The sequence below is a fragment of the Puntigrus tetrazona genome, unplaced genomic scaffold (genome assembly GCF_018831695.1).
Source record: "Puntigrus tetrazona isolate hp1 unplaced genomic scaffold, ASM1883169v1 S000001111, whole genome shotgun sequence".
NCBI classification, from domain to species: domain Eukaryota; kingdom Metazoa; phylum Chordata; class Actinopteri; order Cypriniformes; family Cyprinidae; genus Puntigrus; species Puntigrus tetrazona.
In genome coordinates, this window is record NW_025048699.1 from 1,674,432 (window position 1) to 1,696,131 (window position 21,700).

At 34.7% G+C, this 21,700-nt stretch overlaps 2 protein-coding genes and 1 non-coding gene across 3 annotated transcripts in view; all 3 read left to right on the forward strand.

Annotated features, from left to right (window-relative positions):
- Positions 1 to 13,238, forward strand: part of LOC122341086 (formin-binding protein 1) — a 57,357-nt gene extending 44,119 nt beyond the window's left edge. Inside the window, 8 exon segments of the mRNA XM_043234419.1 lie at positions 3,583 to 3,597; positions 7,457 to 7,566; positions 8,404 to 8,536; positions 8,630 to 8,760; positions 8,961 to 9,109; positions 10,452 to 10,610; positions 11,259 to 11,294; positions 12,482 to 13,238. Coding sequence (XP_043090354.1) covers positions 3,583 to 3,597; positions 7,457 to 7,566; positions 8,404 to 8,536; positions 8,630 to 8,760; positions 8,961 to 9,109; positions 10,452 to 10,610; positions 11,259 to 11,294; positions 12,482 to 12,489 — 741 coding nt within the window. The 3' untranslated portion in view covers positions 12,490 to 13,238.
- A 3,769-nt stretch (positions 13,239 to 17,007) lies between these two features.
- On the forward strand, positions 17,008 to 17,135 carry LOC122341122. The gene has a single exon (XR_006250427.1). It is a non-coding gene; the product is annotated as a U6atac minor spliceosomal RNA (small nuclear RNA).
- Positions 17,136 to 17,921: 786 nt separating this feature from the next.
- On the forward strand, positions 17,922 to 20,971 carry LOC122340968. The gene is made up of 7 exons (XM_043234229.1): positions 17,922 to 18,066; positions 18,447 to 18,546; positions 18,637 to 18,802; positions 19,435 to 19,522; positions 19,597 to 19,684; positions 20,679 to 20,826; positions 20,916 to 20,971. Exons 1-7 carry the CDS (start codon positions 17,978 to 17,980, stop codon positions 20,969 to 20,971), a joined length of 735 nt encoding a protein of 244 aa, XP_043090164.1. The 5' UTR covers positions 17,922 to 17,977.
- Positions 20,972 to 21,700: the final 729 nt, after the last annotated feature.

A 21,700-nucleotide genomic window follows, 5' to 3' on the forward strand; every position in this document is an offset into this window, starting at 1 on the left:
TTTCCGCGTGTGCGAGCTCAGATTCGGACTTTTGAATGACTTTGCGAGATAACAGACGCAAAACACGGCCGATAACAGAGCTAATCCCGCTTTCCCGTGTCCCTGTGCGTATCTCACCTATTTTTTGATGGTGAACAAAAAAAAAAACAGATTTATCGTTTCCTATTTTTGGCCATCCATGCGTCAAACAGAAAGGTTCATCATGCTGACAGAGCCCTGTATTTTTAGCATATGCAGACTCAAACGGTGATCCGATCAAGGATGTTATAAACACAAATGATTAAAAATGCACAAAACTTAAACATATGAAGGTCTTTGACACTTTCATTGTCTTCATTTGTGCCCCCGGCTTATTTATAATATATGTGTTTTAATGTACGCTACTTATTGAAGGTTTGAGGTCAGAATAAAACGTATGTTTAATGCGTTCGATTGATCCAAAGTAATAGTAAATGTACTTATAAGGTTACACAAGGTTTCTATTTTGAATAAGTACATTAGATAAATAAAATAATTTAAAAAAAGTAATAATAATACATAATTCCTAAACTGCATGTTTAATGATGCTGAAAATGCATCACATGAATGAATTTTGCCATTTATTCAAATAGAAGACAATTATTTAAAATTGTAATAATATTTCCTAATATTAATGTTTTTCCTGTATTTTAATTAAATACAAGCAGCAATGGTGAACATAAGTGACTTCTTTCAAAAACATAATTTTTTTTTACTGACCTCAAACTTCAGTAGTGTTTTAATTTAGAGCATTGTTATTAAAAAAGTTGGATTTGTTTTAATAATGTATGTTTTTTTCTTTTTGCTGGCTACTCTAGTAGTACACACTAGAGCATGTCACGTATTTATTACGTGACTATACTAATCAGAGAACATTTTGAAGAATAATAGGAGTGTGTCTGTGAGTTTGTTTTAGTGTCTGATAGTCAGTTAGGTGTGTGTGTGTTTGATTTATATATGTACGGAGGTTTGTTGACGCAAAGGTGTGTGTTTGTCCTAGAGTACAAGTGTTTTTATTGTATATTTTTGTATTAATGTGTGCTTGTAGAGTGATGGAGTGTGTGTTTGTATAGTTGTGCATGAGTGTGTGTGTGTTTAATTAGGGTTTATTCTTTGCCGCAGTCTGCCCAGTCTCTCTATTATAATAAAGAAATCATGAAGAGGACTCTCGGTCGGCCTACGTATGCTTTCGAGGCCAGGCAATATGTCGTAAGTGTGTGAGAGGAGGCAAGAGTGTGTGTGGGCTTACTTAGACATACTTAAAGATACACATTTATCCATAAAAGTGAGATAAGACTGAAAAAAAATATATGCTCATTTCTGAAACATTTTGTATAAATATTAATTGAATTTTTTTTTTTTTATTAGTTTGTGGGATAGTTTGGTATTATTATTATTACTAGAGATTATTGTTATTATTTTTAAAATATTTATAGTTGTGTGTGTATGCTTGAGTGATAGCTGAAATATAGTTAATACATTTAACAGACTTAACCTCATTTAGTGTTTTTTTAATTAATGTGATATTGTTAAAAAAAGTACGAGTTTCTGCGTTAATTTGTATCTGTTTGAATTCTTGCCATGAATGAGGTTAATGTCTGATGCTCGGTGTTAAAATTCATTTGTAATTGAGAAAAGTTACATCATCATCAACTGACTCTCTCATCGGCTCTTCCGTCTTTTGACCCCGCCTCCCATGTGCAACCCCAGCAGCCTGGCTCCGCCCCTGTGCTCTGGCAGCAAATCAGCTTGTGTGGGAGGGGTTAATTCTCAAAGTGTCACGAGTGCGACTTCCGAATGCGATCCTTGCGCATTCTCGATCATCTTTGACCCACCTGGTGCTCGTAACACTTTCTCACACGCAGATACGTTCAGAATTCACCCCTTTTGGTGTCTTTTCGCTGCTTTGAGATATTGGATGTTTATCTCTATTTGTACTTCACGTTCACACGAACAAGCCCGTCTGTATTCACTATCTATGTGTGTTACAAACGCGTTGAATTCTACATCCTGTTTGGCGCATTCATGAGTATGAAGTCTTTAAACATGTTAAGTCTTGTCCATGCGTTTATACATTTGTCAAAAAAAAGTAGCACCTTAGTTTGAGCACCCTAAAATATAAATTTTTATATTCCATGTATTGCATTGGTAATTATACAAATGTATTTTTATCACTTTTTTATATATAACATTTTTTTTTTTTGCATGATCACCTTTTTTTTTCAAAGTCTACTAAATAAATATAAAAATAAAAATACTACTTTTAAATTTTTATATATTTTGCATATTTTTAATACAATTTAATATTACGGAAAAAACTATGTTATGTATTTTTAATTAAAAATTATATTTAAATTTTATTATGTTTAATATAATAATTTGTTTTTAAATGATATATTAACCTTTTTATTTGCATAGTTATTTATGTCTCATTTTATGTTAAATGTTTTTTGTTCAAATGATCTCTTATGATCGTACTAATAATTTAGTAACATCAGGTGTTCAGTTAAAACTACCACTTCACATTTTTACCACACTTGTTCTTCTCCATTGTTTTCTTTTTTTGTTTTGAGATCCCTTCTCAGGTACGATTACCCAGAATCCTCTCTGGTGCGAGGGCTGCCTCAGAAACAAGCCCATTTATTGAGAATTTTTTCATTTTTGTTTCCCTTTCTCTTTCCTCTGTCTTTTCTCTTGTACACCCATCCCTGACTTGTTCTGTTTATTGGCTGACTATTGCTTTAGGACTTATGATGTCATCCTCATGTGACCCTGTAACATTGTGTGTAATAACTGGTTCATTGGTACATGCTGAAGTTCACTGCATCAAAAGAAAATGCCAATCAGTTCCTATTGAATACAATCCAGTTGCGTCCTGTTTGTTTCTCCTCGTGTGCAAAAGCATCAAGTAGTAACGGTTTTGTTAAATATTGTTGCATCCTTAAGGTGTAATATTGCTAGAAATTACAGTGGAATTTATCAGCTCGATCTTAAAGAGACAGTCAACCCTAAATGAACATTCTGTCATGCCATTACAAACCTGTATGCGTTTCTCTGAAAAATGTTGGTAACAAAGAAGTCACTCCCATAATATTTTAGTCAATATTAGGAATTAAATGAAAACAGAAACCATATGTTTACCAACATTCTTCATCTTCAGAAGAAAGAAATGCATATTGAATGGCATGAGGGTAAGTAAATGATGACAGAATTTTTATTTTGAGTGTACTGTCCCTTTAAATGTTTAGAACATTCTGGAATATGAATGCGCATAGTAGGCCCGTACTTCCGCTAATGCGACATTTTCCCTGTTCGAGTGCCAAAGTGAGGCTTTCAACTTAATTTCCCGTGGCCCTGCCAGCGGAAATCTTTCTTATGACGGAAGCGGCCGGCCAAAAGTGAACTGTGGCGATGTAGTGAGCTTCATCAATGGCATCATAAAGCATGAACACACCTGCATGCGTGTGTATGACGTGTACAGCGGTCTGACGTTGCTCCTCTGATGTTTTCTCTCTTCTCTCGGTTCATTCCCTCGATCGCTTTCTCTTTTCGCCCCGCGAGAAGCTCTCTCTAAAGCTGGTAAGCATGACCTCAGTAGCATGTCGGTAGCGGCATGACCGTAGCATGTCCGTCGCTGTAGTAACACACGGTCCTTTAACATCACTTTGTACCTTTGTGTTCAACCCTTATGGTTATTTTTGTTTATGAGGACAGTTCACCCAAAAATGAGCAATTTGCTGTTCGTTTACTCACCCTCGGGCCATCCGACGTGACGTTTTTATCTTAAAGTAAAGAAGAATGCTAGCTCTCAAGTCAGGTGCTACCGGCACTTTAAGGTTAAAAAAAGCATACAGGCAGTGCAAAATTAACACCAGTGCTCCTGACGATATATTGAGGTCTTATGAAGCGAAACGATCAGTCCCTGCAAGAAACTGAACTTTATTTGCATTATTATTACCTGTAATCCAGAGCCTCAGAAAAGCGCCCAGAGCGTCCGGTTTGCGAATGGCTCACTCTTTTGAACCGATTCTTTTTAGCGAGCTGAATGAACTAGTTCACTAAATGAACCGTCTCAAAGCTTTAGCAGCACAGATCAACAAGTTACTCGATCAAAACTCACTTTCAAACTAAAGGAGTCGAAATAACGGTGTATATGATACTACGATGCTGGTTTTTGGTAACTCATTCAGGGCTCCAGGTCTGACTAACACTTGAACACTTGAATGTACGTTTTTATGGTTTCTCATTGTTTGTGTAAAAAACGTGAGCCGATGAAGAGGAGTTTATTCGCTTTAAATGCTCTGGACATGTAAGACTTCCACATATCTACATATAATAATATAATTGCGAGTATGTTATGTCATTGCATGATTATGTAAAAGAAGTAGTGAACTGAACCTGGAAGATTCTGTTTGTGGAAAATAATTAGATTTCACCATTTAAATGAGGCTATTAATTAAAGGTAATAATGTTAGTTTCTTGCACAGACCAATCGTTTGACTTCGTAAGACCTCAATATATATCGTCAGGAGACACGGGTGTTAATCTGGTCTTCTCTGTATATGTATTTTGACAGTAGCCATTGACTTGCATTTTATAATTTACCCAGGACCACAGTTTCAGCTAAAAATCTCCTTTTATTGTTCTACTCCAAATAAATAAATGAATAAAATTAGTGCTGTCAGTCACGATTAACCGCACACAAAATAAAAGCTTAAATTTGCATAATTGTACACACACAGTGCACATTTTGATATTTACATTTATATATTTTTTTATATTCATATACTTTATATTATAAATAAAAAAAATGTGTATATATATATACAAACATATATTAATGAAAACATTTAGAACGGAATTAATCATTTAGATGTAATTAATTTTTAATTATTTGACAGCACAAAAAAAAAAAAGAATAAAAATAAATAGTTTGCCTACATCTTGGATGGCCTGAGGGCGAGTGAACGAACAGCACATTTTCATTTTTGGGTGAACTATCCCTTTAACAGCACTTTTGGTATTGTTTTTGTTATATAATTTTACCTTTGTGTGTATTTAAGTTCAAAACCATGTTGTTGTCTGATTTATCTTTTTGTTGATGTCTGTTTTGTTTTGTCTTGTTGCCGTGGTGACTGTTCCTCTGTGTAGCTCTCACTCAATGCCCACGTGCGGAACCTTATTGAGGTGATCTGAAACCCGTTTATTTTGTCCCTGTGTTTATTTATCTGTCCCCGATTCGGTCATCATGTCTTTCAAACCTGATTAATTTGACCCCTAACCAGATGTGTGGGATACTATACTGAAATGTCATCTTTTTGAAAGTAGTTATAGAGCAAGTTGTTGTTCACTTGCAAAATTAATATGTAGCCTTTATTTTACGTCATCCTAAACCTTTGGCTTGATTTCTTTTATTCCTGTGGGACATGCTTAATTTTACACTTCACTTGGAAAAGAGCAGCATGCATATTTTGTTAAATATCTCATTTTATGTTTCACTGAAGAAATGAAGCCAAATTGGTTTTGAATGACGTGCAGTTGCATAATAGTGTAAAAAAAAATGTAAAAATGATTTTTCAAATATCTTAAACAATCACTGTGTGTCTTTTTTTTAGCCCATATGTGATTATAGAATTTTTAATATTGAATATTGATTTTTTTGTTGACTATTAACTATGTTTGGTTATATTTAAACACCAATCTGTAAATAGATATGCATATTTTGATCGTATATTTCAAGGTGATTTATTTTTAGATTGTTACATAATTAACTTTTTATTTTAACAATTTGTCTTTGTTTTAAAGAGGGTGAGTACAACAGTGAGTGTAGCATGTGTATTGTGCTTGAGAGTAGATCTTGATTATTGTTTTATAAGTTTGCGTGAACTGATTTTGTGGTTTTATTTAACTGTATTTTGAGTGACAGTGCAATGCATGCTCAGACAAATTTGGTTATTTATTGTTGCATGACAGTATGGTGATGTGGAAGAAGGGGTAAGGTCGATGTGCCTGCCTTGTGACCTTTGACCTTTTAGCATATACATTGACCCTTGGGCAGGACTGTTGAAACATACAGTCATCCACCTATTCAGTCCAAAATCAGTTTCTAAGAATATGAGTATGATCTAAGAGTAGGATTTTTCAGGATGCCTACTTTAAACATGTAAAGCCAGACGCAAAATAGTCAAAATAATCTCTCTTTTTTTTTTATTGAACACTTAATTGAACATTTAATGAAATCTTAAAGTAAAAGTTTGCATGTGTTCTGTTTGTTGAGTATCATATTTAATATCACCATCTCTTATGGCTCTCATAGATGATGTATAGATAATAATATGGAACTCATACATGAGGAAAAAAAGAAAAAAATTAATATGCAAAAATATGCAATTCGGTGCAGTTTCTGAAAGTCCCGAAACTTGTAAATCAATGACGGTATACCAGAATGCTTACATAAAATGTAAAAAAATATCAGTTTTTACTTTATTTGCCAGTAATATGCAATATAAATGCTTACATGTATGATCAAAACATATAATATAATGAAGTACAGAGATGATTGACGGATAAACAAACATTCCTCAAAAGCCAGATTAATCGTATTATATATGTGTATATATATATATATATATATATATATATATATATATATATATATATATATATATATATATATATGTATGGATAATCAAGTAAGGTTGCTTAAGTCCAGTAAGTGTTCATTTTGAAATATTTTATATTTTATTCAAGTTTTTGTAGGATTTCACAGCAAAAAGACGTGTACCATGACCCTCTTTATTCTAAAAATTATACTTTGATCCTTTAGAGGCCTAAATATGTGTATCAAACAGGAGACGGTAGACTTCATAGGGTTAAAAATCATTGCACCAGGTTTAAAGCTCTTTAGCGCCACCGTGTGGTTGATTCTGTCCTTCAGAGAGAACCAATGTGGGGAAAAAAGCAGAGGCTGGAGAGTTCAGAGGATCCATACATTAATGTCGACCCCAAACATATTAGAGCGAGTGAGAAAGAGGGCACGTAAGGACAGATGCAAACCGAATTTCTCCGATCAACCAGAATCAGATTTCAAAAATGAGCGAGATAAGTTTAACTGTTTAATCGTTGTTGCTGTTGGCATTGGACTGAATAGGTTAATCATTGATCTTAGATTTAATTATCTCATCTGGTTTGCCTTTGATAAACAGTTGATTTGAAAGCTGATTGGCTCCTCTCCAAAGGCAGATAGCCAACCAGATGACAGGAATGGAAGATTCTTTAATAGTCCTTTGATGTGATTGGATGTGTCCTGATTTGACCTGCCCCGTTTATACAGATGCATATTAGTTTATATATTAGCAGATTCTAACAGGACAGTTATTTTTGGATTTTAAGGGCAGATACTGACTTTATTTCTGTCATCCTCTCTGTCTCCTCTCAGGGTTCGAATCCTGAGGACTTCAGTCATCTTCCTCCAGAGCAGAGAAGGAAGAAGCTTCAGTCGAAGATTGACGACATCAATAAAGACATACAGAAAGAGATGGACCAGAGGTACACAGACATGGACGAATACAAACTTCTTTATCCTGCCATACACTAGTCAAAATCTCAATGGATGCATAGGGAGCGATAAAGACTCTGAATCTTTATATTTTTACAGCAGATTGTACACTTTTTCAGAATTTTATATTATTCCTCCCTAGCAATTGCTTTCATACTTTTAGGTTTTATTTATTTTTAAAAAATATTTATTTATTTACTTATTGCATTTACTTACGTATTTATTTACTTGTTTTATTTATTTGCATACATTTACAACATTTATTATTTAAATAATTTATTAACAATTTGATTTTTTTTTTACACACTTATTAACATACTTATTTGAATATATGTTTGCATATTTCCATCATTGCTTTTGTAGCTTTTTTTTTATTTTTGTTTCTTTTTGCCACATCTTAATTGTATAATGTTTAATATTCCCATTTGAACAAAATTGCATGTATAATTAATGTTTATTAAAGCAATATTAATATTAAGGAATCCAATTGTAATTTATCATAATTTAAAAAGTACCTTGGAATTTTTTTCCAACATTTTTAAGAATAAAAACATAAATGTAAATAAGTTATACAACTTTAGCATTTCTGCTAACTTTAACATTATTAAATATAATATGAAATGGGTTTTTATTAATATTATTATTAATATACAACGTTTAGTAGCACTTTGGAATATAAAGTAAATATTTGAATCTTTTAGTATTTTATTTGATTCTGTCGGGATTCCTTTATATTTCTGTAAAAATGCACTACATTAATCCTTTTGGAATTTTCTGGACTAGATGTATTTTTTCGACTGAATGTAAATGCGTATTTTTTTCTTCAGAGATGCTTTGACTAAAATGAAGGAAGTGTATGTAAAGAACCCACAGATGGGGGATCCCAACAGCGTGGACCCTCGGTTAGCAGAGATCGCCCACAACATCGAGAAACTGCAGGCAGAGGCTCAGAAATTCGAGGTGTGTGCCATTTAATACAGCACAGGCCTGGACTACAGATTCAGTTCGGTAGAACTGTGTGTGTGTGTGTGTGTGTGTGTGTGTGTGTTTAAGGGCTGGTTAGCGGAGGTCGAAGGAAGGATGCCAGTAAAGAGTGACCCTCCTCGGAGGACGAGTGCCCTGTACGAGACCCAAAACAGCACACCACCCACCACCAACAACAACTGTGCACAGGACAGAGAGAGGTACACACTCTCACACACACACAAAATGACCAAATGAGATCATTATCATTGCTAAAGGGGGCATATAAAAAGAACATAGTTTCGTGTGTTTGGTGTAATGCAATGCGCTAAGACGTTCTCGCTTGCAGTCACAGTACTGTCCAAACGGGTGCTATAGTTATTGTGTACGTGTGTGTGTGTGCGTGTGTGTGATGGAGCAGTCCGGATGGCAGTTATACAGAGGAACCGAGTTCTGAGGTCCAGAGTAAAGTCCAGCCCGAGACGGCAGAGTCCGGAGATGAATTTGACGACCCAGATGAAGAAATGCTACCCACCATCGGCACTTGCAAAGCCCTCTACCCGTTTGAAGGTATTTCATGTATGAATGCACGATAAACAACATGGATACATAATGAAACGTTTCGAACCCTAGCGAGCTGCCTCGCTGTCTCTTGTCAAATGCATGCATGCAACATCGTAAGTAATAAAACCTCCAAAAAGCGATTTCTTATATGGGAATGTTTAACACTTTACAGACATTAGAAATAACCCTAAAACATACAGTATTTCAGTTTCGTTTATTTTGACATTCGATAATGTATCTATTCACGTTCGAATTAACAATGAACATTTGTGTGTTTGTTAACTGATGAATACTGAAATGCTCATTATTAAAAAATCATGTTAACTAATGGAACCTTATAGTGTTTCCATATTGAGGCCAGTCATTTATTTTTAAGACATGAATGCTTTTATTCATCAAGAACACAGTAAACTGGTCAAAAGTGATAGTGCAGACATTTAAAATATTATAAAAGATTAAAATAATGTACTTTTGAACGTTTTACTCATCAAATTATTCTTGTATCTATGTATAATAATAATAATAATTACAAGAAGAAACGTCTCCTGAGCACTAAATCATCATATTAGAAGGATTTCTGAAGGATCATGTGACACTGAAGACTGGAGATATGATGCTGAAAATTCAGATTTGCATCACAGGAATAAATTACATTTAACATTGTATTTGAATAGAAAACAGGGTAACACTTGTTAACTAATAACTATGACTTTTCCTTCAATAAATTCTTCATTTGCTGCTTATTAATAGTTAGTGCCTAAATTAATATTAATAGTCACTAATAAATGGTTTAGTAATATACACGCTTATAAACAACTAATAGGTGTAACCGTATAATAAAGTGTTGCATAAAACACTTATTTTGGAGTATTACTGATTTTACTGTATTTTTTATTATATATTTATATTCCGTAGCAATAGCCAAAAATTCCTTGTATGGGTCAAAATGATTGATTTCGCTTTTATGCCAAAAATTAATTAGGATATTAAGACAATATCATGATCCATGAAGATATTTTGGAATTTTCTTACCGTAAATATATTTAACTTATTTTTTATTAATAATGTGCATTGCCAAGAACTTCATTTGGACTATAAATGAGATTTTTCAGTTTTTAATTTTTTTATATTTTTCGCACACTCAGATTCCAGATTTTCAAATGGTTGCATCTCAGCCAGATATCGTCCTAACAAACCGAACGTCGATGGAAAGCTAAATTACTTAGCCTTCAGATGACACATGCATCTTAATTTCAAAACATTTACAAAAATGACCGGTTTCGTGGTCCAGGGTCGCGTATTTGAATTATTTATTGATGTATTGATTTTCATTGAATTTCCTCTGCAGGCGTTAATGAAGGCACCATCTCGGTAACGGAGGGTGAGCTCTTGTATGTAATAGAGGAAGACAAAGGTGACGGATGGACGCGTGTTAGAAGAAACGAGGAAGAGGAGGGTTACGTCCCCACATCCTACGTCGAGGTCTTTCTGGACTCCAACGCCAAAGGTGCCATAACCTACATATGACCCAAAGCTTTAAGTCCTGTAATCTCAGAAGTGTGTTTGCGTATGAACAACGAAGGAGAAGGCTAGGAGGTGTATATGTGTGCGTGTGTGTGATCCTGAATCTCTCCAAGTGACTTTTTAGGCAAAACGGACCGATTTTTTTTCTAAAACCGAATGACTACATGATTGTATGTGTCTTAGCACATGATGGTTTTAGATATTAGCCCACCATAGTTTAATATGGCGGTCGTATCTTGTCGTTCTGAGTAGCAATGCATGTTAGAAATGTACAGACAAACGTAAACACACGCATATAAGAGGAGGCACGTGCTAGTTTTTTTACCGTTTTCAGATGTAAATGAACTTAAGGTCAAATTATGATGGTGTTTTCCCCCCGAAAAACCATTTTCGCAACACCAGTAATAATAAACAGTTTACAAGTAGCATAAAAAATATATTTGTGAAAAGCCCATCATTTGCTAATACGTCTTAGACTGACTTTTGACTTATTTAGCTGTATTATTTGCTCACGTTGTGTTCAATCTCAACACTTATACTTGATATTGATAGTCTAACCCTGGAAAAACATACGATGGATAGACGATTACAGTATTTAGTAATGTTGACGAATATGAATGTTTCATCACAGATGTGTTTTCCTGGAGAAGGGTGTATCTTTCTGAGGGTGAGATGGAGTATTAGCTGACTGCATTAACTGTGTGTGACTGATGAGATCTAGATTGAGTTGCCTTTGACTTTTAACATGGTTTGATACTGCACAAGTGTGATTGGGGTCTGACTTTTATTTCAGTTTGAATATGCATGAACCTACTTATGCCATCTCTAAGTTAGACTTGTCTGCAAAATGAGGTGCGAAGACACACAACCTTCATGCAAATCTAAAAGTGATTCTTGAGATTCTTGAGTTTTTCCACTGCATAAATGCATGTTTGAGTGTGTTTCAGGTCACATTTGTTCTTGAATTCAACCAAGAACACCGAATTACTTTTGCCAGCAAATCATGCATATTATAAATCATGCTACAAACAATCCAGTGTGTTTTTTATTGTCATTTTCCAGTTCATTTTGTAACTGCGCAGCTCATTTAAGCATATGTGCCATATGTGTGTGTTCAGGGGTGCATTTAAAATCGGCTTTTCACGCTTGTTATCGGTTATTTTTAACCCTGCATTATTTATTATTAGTTTATCAAGGGTTAACGTCTGTGTACACTCGGCACTGCATTTTTGAAATAACTAACACGTTAAAGAAATTCTCAGGGTTTATTAATTTGTCACCGTTTTTCAGTTGATTTAAAACTGTAACCATGATTTACTTAAAACCAGAAAACGTATTAAAATGTCACGGGAACAAATGATTAAATAATGGGAAATATGTTTATTATATGCGAGGTTTTGTAGTTATTAAAACTATTAAAAATAATTTTTGCGAATCGGAATAAAGCGGAAATAAATGATAAATTAGTAAAATTTGTAAAACTTGAAATTGAGAAAAAATTAAATGTCGCCATGACAACTTAATAAAATTATGATTTTTTTTTAAAGCTAAAATAAAACAAAGAAAACAAAAAAAAATGACAAAAGCACATAACAGAATTGCTAAAAAAAGACAAATAACAGCTCATTCAAATAATGAATAAATACTATAATGGTATAGAAATAAAAGTGAAACTACGCTGGTGTAAAATGCAAATGAATGAAAAATGAAACGAAGATAACCAAGGGTTAGTTATAGTTTGAAAAGCCTTTCACAGAGGTCATGAATTCATCCCTTCACCGAGTCTAACATGTTTTTTCTTTTGTTTTTCATATGTTTGTTTGTTTGTTTGTTTGTTTGTTTGTATGACTGCAGATTCGTAAAGTATGGAAGGAGGACTCAGTGGTTCAGGGCAAACAGCAGCCACATGTGAGGAAAACTACAGCCTACCCTCCATGAACCGCCCTAGAGTGAGACAGATGAGAGACAGACACAAAATAAAGAGAGGAACAGTGAAAGAAGCGAGAGGAAGAGGCTATAGAGACCTCTCGGCCTAAATTCTCCTGCTGTAGAGAGGAACTTGAACAGCGAATCAGAGAAATATTACGGCATTTAGATTTATTACCTGTCTGTTATTTTATAATGAGGTGAATATGATCTGCATATATCATTTTGCTTTACGGCTCTTCATCGCTGCTGAACGGCGCTAACGTTTCTTTCAGCCTGTGCGGGTGTATGTGTGTGTGTGTGTGTGTGTGTGTGTGTGTGTGGTCGTCTTTAACAGCCTTGTGTCTGATTTCTTCACCTTTCCTGAACTCAAACCCTGGGAATGTTGTCTGTAAAAGGAGTTGAATTTCTGGTACCGCAAGAGTGCTGCGCTCCATTCATATTTCTGATATATATATATATATATATATATATATATATATATATATATATATATATATATATAGCTTGATGCTCGAAAGATGATGTACAGTACACTACTGGTCAAAAGTTGGGAACAATTAAGATTTTTGATGTCTTGGAAGAAGCCTGTTCTGCTCTCTAACGCTGCATTTGATAAATGAAAAATGCACCAAAATTGTGAAATATTATTACAGTTTAAATTGTTTTAAAATGCAATTTATTCCTGTGATTTTAAAATCATTCGTTTTGCTGCTCAGTTATGATTGGTGCTCAGATATTAACAATGGTTCTTATCATCATCAGTTTTGCTGCTGAAACTTTTTTTTCATTTTTATCCAGGAGTCTTTTATGAATAGAAAGTTCGAAGGACAGAAATGATCTGAAATAAAAATCTTTTGCAACATTATAAATACCCCTTCCCCCTTTTACCTCAAACCCCTGAACGGTAGTCTGTTAAGGTTGACATTTTTAAATAAAAATAGACTACAGGTATTTTAAGTTGTAATCATTTTTCGCAATATTACAGTTTTTGCTGTATTTTTGATCAAATAAATGCAGTCTCGGTGAGCCGAACAGACTTCTTTTTTGAAAACATTAATAAATTGTAATTATACTAAACTTTTAGTGTATAAAGTAACAAAATAGCGATGCAAGCATGTTTTACAGGTGTATGCTTATCAACAAATCATGTTTTAAACAGCTACAAATTTTCATATATATATATATATATATATATATATATATATATATATATATATATATAAATAAACTTGAAATCATTCATAAATTTATTTATATGATGTGAAACGTCTTTAAGTGCCAAGTTGCAAGCTGGAATCTTTCTCGAGAGTTGAATGGGCGCAGCGTTACAGTTCTTCATGACATCACTCCTTCAGCAGGCCACACCCTTTAGACCCTTTGACTCCACCTCCCAAAGATAACAGCTGCTGGCCATCGGTTGCTCACACGGCTGTAGCACACATCAGGGGCGGGGCTTCACTGGCCAATAGCATGTCTGCTTGCCCTGGCACCTCCTCTGTCTCCGCCCTTCCAGTGCAATTACTAATACTGTCTGTCCGTTTGCCATCTTATCCGACTCATTTTGATCTAACGTCCCTTCAGTGATTTTCACATTTTCAGCTTCATTTCATCTACTTCCCGCTTTACCGTAACCGTCCAATCATCATGCTCAAACGCTGTTATTGTTTGTCGGTGACGGAGGGGCTATATTTACACTCATGAATATGCTAATGTCCTGTTGATATGGGTATGTATTTATTGTGACAGCTGTTTTGTTCATGTCTCTATGGTTTTACCCTGTGGAGCACCCGTTCGAGAACCTCGCGACCTCATTGGTTTACTTGGTTATATATATGTGTAACGGTTTAAATGTACTCTGAGCCAAATGTACAGGTTAACCAGACATTTAACATGCATCATGTGAGCTGTGAGCGTTTGTATGCCTCTCTTAACCTGAAGAATAGACTTTTTTTAATTTAACTGCTTTTCCCCCCTTTTTAATGTAATCACTGTGGTTTGACTAAGGGGAGGGGTTTTTTTTTTTCAAAAAGATTATATTTTTAATTTCATCATCTTCCACTGTTTACTCACATCCCTGAGGCACATAAATTTAGCTTTTCTTTTTTTTAATATCTGTTTTTTATTTCTCAGTCGTTTTGGGTGCAGGAGAGGTATTAGGTATTTTACTTTTTATTTTTTTATTTTTTTTTTATTGATTCTTAAGTAGGTTCGAAGCCCAAAACATCTACATCTCTACAGGCAGCATCACGGAAATGAAATTCCCACATGCCACAGATCTGCTGTTTAACGTCGAACGCTTTTATCACGTTTAACGAAGCGCTTATTGGTGGGTTATGATGCTTTACGTTAAATGAATTGAGCAGCCTCTCAGAATAACTGACTCACTCGCTATTGATATACCTGTAAATATAAAAATATGTTATGAGTAAGAAATGGTTTTGAAAGCGGAGAACATCTCAACATCTTGAAGAGGAAAAGGTCATTTTGTGTGTCTTCCGAACATACACACTTTCTCAAGTGCTCTGTCTCTTTTTGAGAACAAAATTGTTAAACAACTTCATTTCAGCCTTTTCAGCATTTCTATACTTTGCCGGCTATCACAATATAACATTCACATACACACCTTCCAGTGACGAGAATCATTCGCCCTCGGCCCTTACCTGCTCTAATTGGGGCTTCAAAACACCATTCCCGAATCAGAGAATTATAAATATATATATATATGTATATCTATACGTACAAGTCTATAAATAAGAGTGAACTACCAATCCATGGTAAGAGTCTATTTTTAAATTTTGATTAATAAAAATGTCCCTTTTTTTTTTTTTCTCTGCTTTGCTAAATGAATTAAACTTTTTTTTTTCTTCCGTTTGGTGGGGTCTGCCAAATGTTTGTTTTGCACTTTTTTGTTTGTGTTCTCTTCGTTATGCTTGTGTTTTTGAGCACTGAATACTTTGTATGTGTTAACTGTGCCAATTAAAGATAGAGGGGAAAAATCAATTAATTATTGTCTCGGTGTATCACTTTGTGTGTGTGTGTGTGTGAACATAACCATATTTTGGGGATAATTTTGTACAAGAAAGTGAGCTGAACCTGACAAAAACTCCTTTTGGGGACATCTTCATTTGTAAAATGTATAAAAATAAACTTTTTTTTTTGTATAAATGCTAAATAAAGCTCATAAAATCTATATATATGTTTTAGTAATTCTTAAGACATGAGACAAAAAAGGTCCGGGAAGTGTAACTGCTATTAGATGTAAAAATAATACTTTTTGAAATTTTAAATGTTATGAGGTTTTAATAATGTAATGTATTTAACACATTTATCCCTTTCAATTTATTTATTTTTTCTCATTATTATACCAAATCTATTACTCTTATTGTACCCTCGCAATATCCAAAACAGTGTGTCCACAGCGAAAGGTTCGATCATTCATATGCTTTAAAATTAATAAAAGATGTTTTAATGATGAAAAGACCTTGTTTTAGGAAAGGCAACACTTAGTAATATCATATAAAGACAAGGTTGTTTTTTAGTGACATGCATGTTTAATGTAAGGTTTCAAAGTTTTGTCAGCACCATCAGATATTCATTAAAATGTAATAAAATCAGGTAATATCAGGGCAGCAGTCACTCTAAAGGACTCCTCGCCACAGTTCACCTTTGCAGAGTACATCACTCTCAGACAGGCTTTAAGTTTTATAGTTTTAGAATATTTTAGTCTAGATTTTTATATTTCCTGTGTCACAACCATGATATTTCAACGCCATCTTATTTCTGAGAAAATTATGAATTTAGATTTCTTTCTCCTGAAGCTGGTTCCGTTAACATCTAACATTAATAGAAACAAAAAAGCAACTACATCAACTCTTACGCTCGTGTTAACTTTATAAACAAACGTTAATACAAAAATATTTACAATAATTCAGAACAAAATATGTATGAATCCGTTCATTTAAATTGTACTAATGTTAAAAGAACACCGCGAAACCATTTTAACCTCCATTGTAGTATCGTTGAGTAACCTACAAAAATATATATAAAGAAAAAATTGAAAAAAAATATATATATAAAGAAAAAAATTTGGAATCGAGTATTAAAACACAACATACATGGTACTGTTATTTTGAAACACTGCATGGGATTGCGATTACTTCCTGAGCAAGAGTCTGTGACGTACTTTGTTGCGTAGTTGTGATTGGTCGACACGTCAGATATGCAAATGAAAAGCAATACGCCGGGCTTAAGGATGGTACAAAATAACTTTAAAAAACCCACAAAACCCAATAATACGTGTATAACGTATATGTAAACATGTTTACACTACAACAGGTATTAAATACGATAAGAATGAAATACCTTTTTCTAATTTTTTCAATCGTCACCGTCGTTGAGCATTATAGGCAGCTACTGACCTTTATATTCTCTGAGAATGAACAGGTTCAATCGTGTTGTATGAAAGGAGAGAAGGTTAGCACTCCCCTTGACAAGGATGGAAGAGGTCCTAGTGGCCTTCAACACACATACGGTTAAGGCATTGCCACCTACTTCGTGGCATCTCTAACCAAGTTTTTTTTTTATTGTTATTTATTTTTTATAATACTTGGTTTTGTTTTATTGTTGCATGAAATGCATTACAACACAACTCAAAACCGCGCAGCATTCTCTCCGTGGTAAATTAAACCTTTAAACAACAAGAAAGAAACGATGCTAAAGATTTATAAAAAGGACTTTCCAACATACCTTTTCCTCGCACTGGGCAGCATTCTGGCCAGGCAATAACAAAATAATCCACAATGTTTCTATCGAAACCTGCAAATTTATTATGAGAGTGAAATAAAAAAGAGAATGAAACGGTCCGTGGTTTAAACAACGGGATGTTGTTCCAGGTGGTTTAAAAATATTTATCCTATTTGAAACTTTACCTTTCTGAATTGTTATATTTAGCGATGTTACAGTTCATCAGCGTGATCATATTTTAACGATATTAAAGTACTTGTTATTACTACTAGCTTGTTGTTAATGCTTGCGTAGTCACGTGGTTTAAGATACTTTTCTCAGCGCTGGTCAGGGTGATTGACCGATCACAGAATCCCTTATATAGATTATTAGGGCTGATTTACATTTGTGTGTCGGACATACAGTTTTTACATTAAAACTTTTAAACTTTACAAATCGGCTTGAAAATGAGCCACCGAGCGACCCCTTGAGTGCAGTACACTACCCCACCAATGAAACGATTGATAAAATATCGCGAGAGTCACTTGAACGAACGAGCGGGAGTTGCGAGACTTCCATTTTCAAACCTCAGGCGTATGACTTGACGATGCTTTTCTTTGTTTACTTAGATTTTCTCTTGTTAAAGTTCTGTAGCTTTCGAAAATAGTTCAGTTTTGAGATAAACCGCGATTAGAAACGATGGATTCAACAGAAGACGATATTTCCGCTCGGGTTTTGCTGAGGAGGGTCCTGCACACAGAGTTACCCAGATCTCCTGTGACCAGAAGGTGAATTCATTTCAAGTGTCACTTAAGATTTCTACACAAATAAAAACGCTCAGCATGATTTAATTTTTTTTCTGCTTACTTTTAAATGGTTTTACGCGCACAGTATAAAATATGTAAACAAACAAACACGTTAATATTTGTTCGAAGTTAATGAGTAACGGCTAAATACAAAAATGCTATAAAGGAAAATTATATTATTAATATACTAGTTGCAAATAAAATGTTTTTGTTCGTTGTGAATTAAAACCATCAGACGCAACAATATAAAGCATCCACATAGAGACAATTGTATTTTCACTATTTTGTTATATTATGTATTCTATAAAGTTTGCGCATTGATTTTTATTTGTGTTTATATGTATTTATTATATATGTTTCAGTGCATCAAATGTACGGCGTAGCGTCAGGCTAAAAAACACCCCTGGGCTGGAGAGTCCTGGATCTGCCTTAAGACACAGACTCAAGAAGAAGCTCCATGAGGTATGTGTGGTGTTCAAAAAAACGATTTGCTGTGTTGCAAAAGCACTTTCTGCACGATTCCATCCTTGTAATGTTTCTCTCCTGTTTCAGAGTGCCTCCTCGTCACCCCTGCCTTCACCCAAACGGACGAGGACGTCGGTGGCAAACGCAAACCCTCCTGCCCCTGCCCCAGCCCCAGCCTCAGCCTCAGCCTCGTCCTCTGTGTATGATGAGGACATGACCACTCGTGGGCTGCTCAGGGGGATCATTCAGATGGGTGAGTCAAAAAAAAAAGTGAAGGCTAAGAAACACACACCAACATCCAGGTGTATTATTAAAGAGATACTCCATGGTCTCATAGTCGAGGTATGTTATGTATATACCAGAGTTATTAAGTATTTATTATTTTTATCTTTTATTGTTTTTAGCTTTTATTCTTGCATTTAAATTTTTTTTAATTTATAATGAATTTATTTATAATTTTAATTTATATTTAGCAGTCATTTATATTATTTCAGTTTTAATATTTTTAGTAATGCTTTTTTCATAATTTATTTATTTATTTAGCTAATAATTATAGCTTATTTTCAAACTAATAGTTTGTTTAATTTTATTTGCAGTATTTAGTTCACTCAATCTCCTATCGCATTATTTCTTTTCTTTTTTTTTTTTTTTTTAATTAACATTTTAACAATTATTACAGAGATTTTGATCATTTTTTTACACCCTGAATATTTGCCAGTCTTTAACTGTTTACGCGTTTTTAGTGCTTATTATAACCTATATGGACATAACTGATAGCTAAATAATCAGATTTAATTCTTCAAAAAAAAAAATTCTTTAGAAAATATTACATTTGCCCAGTCTTTACTCAGACAGTTTCTAATGATCCTCCTCTGTGTGTTTCAGAGACCGAAGCATCCCTGCTGATGTCGGGTCAGCCTGCACTTCAAGAACTGGAGCTGAATCCAGCCGAGTCCAGTGCTGGAGAGGCAACGTCAGTACGTCTTTAATCGCATGTACTTGTAATCCTCTTTATGTTGTGCTCATATGCGTGTGTGTTTTTTCCAGTGAAGGTCTGTCTGGCGTGGAGCTGTCTGACCTGACTCTAAACACTGAACCCCTGACTCATGTGGTCAGAGGCCTGACCCGCAAGAAAGCACAGTAGCGTCTTCAGTGTGTGTCGGCGTTCGAGGAACAGTTTGATCAACTGCCAGGTGCTTCATTTCTTACGTTTGTTTGCAAGACTGTCTGTGTTTGGAATTGGATACTGGTGTATTGCATATATTTTGGAATATTGACAAATAATTCGTCGCATGTTCAAAGTCACTTAGTATCATCTAACACCTAACTTTTTTTATATTCTCAGGCAAAACGGATGACGTCTTGCATGTCTTTCATAAAGGTGACATCTCTCAGGAGAAAGGAGATGCTTCTCAAGATTTAGATTTGTCTTCTGGTTCAAAAAGGTAAAGGCTTTTTAATTTATATCTCAGTAGATTGGACCATTCACTAAAATTGACATTAAAAATTAAATGTTATGACTACTAGCTTGTTGTTAAAGTTATTACTAGGGCGGCATGATAATCATTAAACTGATCATCACCACAATTATTTTGCATAAGCATTTTTTTATTTTTTTTTATTTTTACATTTATTTTATTCTGTTTGGATTTCATTAAAATGATCGCACTTTTATATAAATACAAATCAAGAAAATAACAAGTCTAGTGATTTATTTTTGACCTTGTTTTGGTTCTAGAAATCATATAAATACTCATACACTTACATTTAAAAGCCGGTATAACATGAACATTCTCTCAAAAGCTAAAGCAACAAACTTTTGTAATATTAATTCTCACATTCCCAAGTTATGTTAAAACAACAGCGCAAGTGTGATTATTCAGCCGTTTCAATTGCAAACAAAATGTTCGAAGTTCATGTTTATGGAGATTAGCCGTATTAAACATTCTTACTGAGAAAAAGATCGTAACTCCAAATGTTTGAAGACGTTTTTAAAAGTGGTTGCACATTGTTGCCAGGTTGGGAGATAAAACACTGGACTATGTGCATCCATTTAGAAAAAGCATTCGGACAATTTTTCTTAAATTAAGGCTTTTGAGTGTGATTTATTTAAGTTTATTTTCTCTCAGTGGGCTCAACCTGACCTTGAAGACCCCATTTGTGAGAAGCGCACTCAGAGGGCGGGGCTTCAGAGGAAGGTCTCTAATCGGAGGCTGCAGTCTGTGGATGCTTTTGATGAGGCCGTTCAGAGATGCCTGGAGCAGGGTCCTAACCAAGGTTTGTATAAACTCTAAAATTTAGCTTTCTTTCTATTTTGTCTGTATTTAAAATGGTTTCTCTCTTCTTTAGATCACTCTGTATTTCAGGATGGAAAAACTCTAGAAGATTCTTCCTGGCAGAAGTTCACTCTCGGCCTCAGTGATGTCACAGAGCTTTATGTCCAGTCTAAAAAAGATGACACAATGGGACCTTCTGCAGGGAATGAGAGAGAACATGAGCTTGAGGGACCCAGTGAAATTCCTGACTCAGAATCTTTAATTCGAGAAGAAAAAGATCATGAGATGGAATCACAAGATGAGGAAGAGGTGGTGCCTTCATCCCAAGATGATGAGTGTTTGACTCCAGAAGATGATATTGTACTTGCTCCAACACAGGCGATGACAGAACCACTTCCTGAATCTCATGATATGGAGCTGCAAGATGGAGAAATTGTGGAGGAAGTTGAGATTGGGAACGTTGTGGAAATTGAGTACGAGAATGTTGTGGAAACTGAGGATCAGGAAGTTGTGGAAATTGAGTATGAAAGCGTTGAGGGTGAGAACGTTGAGATTGAGGAGGTTGAGGAAGTCCAGGATGAGGAGGAGGCTGAGGAAGTCCAGGATGAGGAGGTTGTTGAAGCTGAACATGAAAATATTAACACCTCAAAATATCTAGAGCAAATAACCCGTGGAGAGCTCACCGTTCAGAGGGAGGAGGTGCTGTCTTGGGAATTCCAGGCACCACGAGAGTCACAAAGAGTTTTGGAGCTGGATTGAACCCCAGAGAGAAAGGTGAGGACAATGAGACTGCATGAAGTGAAAAAATAACAAAGTTCTCCAGTGACAACTGAAATTAATTGCTAAATTCAGTTTGTTTGTGGGCTAAAAACCTA

Excerpts from the sequence above, each read along its gene's own strand:
- LOC122340968 (XM_043234229.1), top strand. The coding sequence starts at position 17,978 with ATGGATTCAACAGAAGACGATATTTCCGCTCGGGTTTTGCTGAGGAGG. Across the intron at positions 18,067-18,446 it reads AGATCTCCTGTGACCAGAAG|TGCATCAAATGTACGGCGTA; the intron begins GTGAATTCATTT and ends TATATGTTTCAG. Across the intron at positions 19,685-20,678 it reads GAGGCCTGACCCGCAAGAAA|TGGGCTCAACCTGACCTTGA; the intron begins GCACAGTAGCGT and ends ATTTTCTCTCAG.